The sequence below is a fragment of the Dromiciops gliroides genome, chromosome 1, assembly GCF_019393635.1.
Source record: "Dromiciops gliroides isolate mDroGli1 chromosome 1, mDroGli1.pri, whole genome shotgun sequence".
In the NCBI taxonomy this organism is placed as follows: domain Eukaryota; kingdom Metazoa; phylum Chordata; class Mammalia; order Microbiotheria; family Microbiotheriidae; genus Dromiciops; species Dromiciops gliroides.
The window spans coordinates 90648663-90650545 of record NC_057861.1 but is presented as its reverse complement, the minus strand read 5'-3'; the positions used below and the strand labels follow the sequence as shown (position 1 = coordinate 90650545).

The window sequence follows — 1883 nt, the reverse complement described above, 5'->3', positions numbered from 1 at the left end:
TACTCTTGATGAACCCTTGCTGTGATTGCTAGTGTTTTAACTTTTTATGAATGGTTCCTTTAATAATCAAATAATCTAATCAGGGGTCCAATAGCCATTCCCATTACTCTCCTCCACAATTTTTTTTAAGAATGCTAAATGTAATTCAGTACTCATATCTACAAAGTTCTTTCTGTACTCTGTGATTTATAGCACTTTATCTAGGTCTCATGTCTTGAACACATGAATGGAATCTAAATAGTGAGTGCCTTGTTATTGGAGGTACTTAAGAAGGCACTAGAAAACTTTGCTGGAGATGTTGCATATGGAATTGAGTAAGAGATGAACCAGATGATTTCTAATCTACTTTCCAACTTGAACATTCTATGATTTTAAGATTTCATGACCCTTAAGACTTTTCATAGAGGTAGTATGGTGTGTGTGTGTGTGTGTGTGTGTGTGTATATATATATATACACACACATATATACATATATATATACATAAATGTGTGTGTGTGTATGTGTGTGTATGCTTGTTCATTTTTTCTCCTAAGTTCAAAAGAAAAAAAAGATCTTCATGAAATTCCAGCCTTTTACACACACTGGCCATGAAACTTTGGTCAAATTTCAATTTTTCAGTCATATAGCTCATGAACCACATGTAGTCCACAATGCTCCTGAGTGTAGCCAGAACCAGATTAAAATATAATTGAGAAATAGTTTGCCAAATAATAAAAATAAAATAAAATCTAGATAATATTACATTTTAAACCAAAGTCAGTATGCATCCTACAGGGATCCTCACATATGGTTTAGTGGCTCTTGATTCCATTTAAGTGATATCACTCCTCTAGCTAACTTTCTCTGTCTATCAGTTGCAGAAAAAAATGCTGCCCTTCCCTGATAGATTTTTTTTTTATAACAATTTGTCTTTTTATTTAGCACTTCTACAAATTATGCCTTAACAGCAAATTTCCAAAGAGAGTTCAGGTGTTCTTCCTCTGCTGTTTTTTGGTTTTCAGGCTTTCCTCGTGCTTATTAAGCCTGCGGCATGTGGCATGGGTCTTCTTGGGCTGAAGGTCCAGGGGCTTGTATTTCTTGCCCTTATAAAATTTCCCGAGGTTCTCTTTCTGTGTCTGGTTGATGACAGTCATGATTTGGGCAACAGATTTTCGGACAACTCGGATCTTAGATAGCTTGGATGCAGCTCCTCCAGTGACCTTAGCCACTCTCAATTGGGAAAGTTCCACCTTTAAATCATCTAACTGTTTAAGTAACTCCTCCTTCTTCTCCCCACGAAGATCCCTGGCCTTGATTTTTGCCATGATTGAAGATACGACAGCCCGCCCCCGGATCGGAGGAGAAAGAGGATAGGAGATTTTTGTGTTCTCTATACCAAGGAAGACCTATGAACTGCATTTGTATATTATGTCTCTATGAACATGGCTGCTTTCCTCAGATAGTTCATAAAATATCTCTGAAGGCAATTTCCAAAGAGAAGCCCTCTAAAGATTTTGATTTTCATTGGAATATGGGTAAGGGGTCACACTTATCTGAAAACACAGATTCTGAAGTTTTAAGTCATGGTGAAAATCTCATTATTGTATAGATTCCATTGGTTGTAGCTCTCAGTAGATGCAAGAAATCTGATATGTCCTGATGAGAGCAGAATGCTGGCTAGAGAGGTAGAAAAACATTGAATGTATCAAAACTGAGAAAGGGGAGGGGCAGTCAGAACCCTGAGTTCATGCAATGGTTGTAAATGTATAGGCTTCCACAATTACTGAGTTAAAGAGACAACATATCTGTGACTAAACATTAGTTCATAATTTTTTTCTTTTGCTTTATTAAGTGCATTACATCTTTGGTATAAATTATCTATGTGATTTGTAAATAATAAGT

The 1883-nt window shown here is 36.3% G+C and overlaps 1 protein-coding gene across 1 annotated transcript; it reads right to left on the bottom strand.

Annotated features, from left to right (window-relative positions):
* Positions 1-967: 967 nt before the first annotated feature.
* LOC122736525 (60S ribosomal protein L35-like) lies at positions 968-1306 on the bottom strand. The gene has a single exon (XM_043978801.1). The coding sequence runs from the start codon at positions 1304-1306 to the stop codon at positions 968-970; it is 339 nt and encodes a 112-aa protein (XP_043834736.1).
* Between the last annotated feature and the right edge of the window lie 577 nt (positions 1307-1883).

Coding starts and splice junctions, on each gene's coding strand:
- LOC122736525 (XM_043978801.1), bottom strand. CDS start 1,306: ATGGCAAAAATCAAGGCCAGGGATCTTCGTGGGGAGAAGAAGGAGGAG.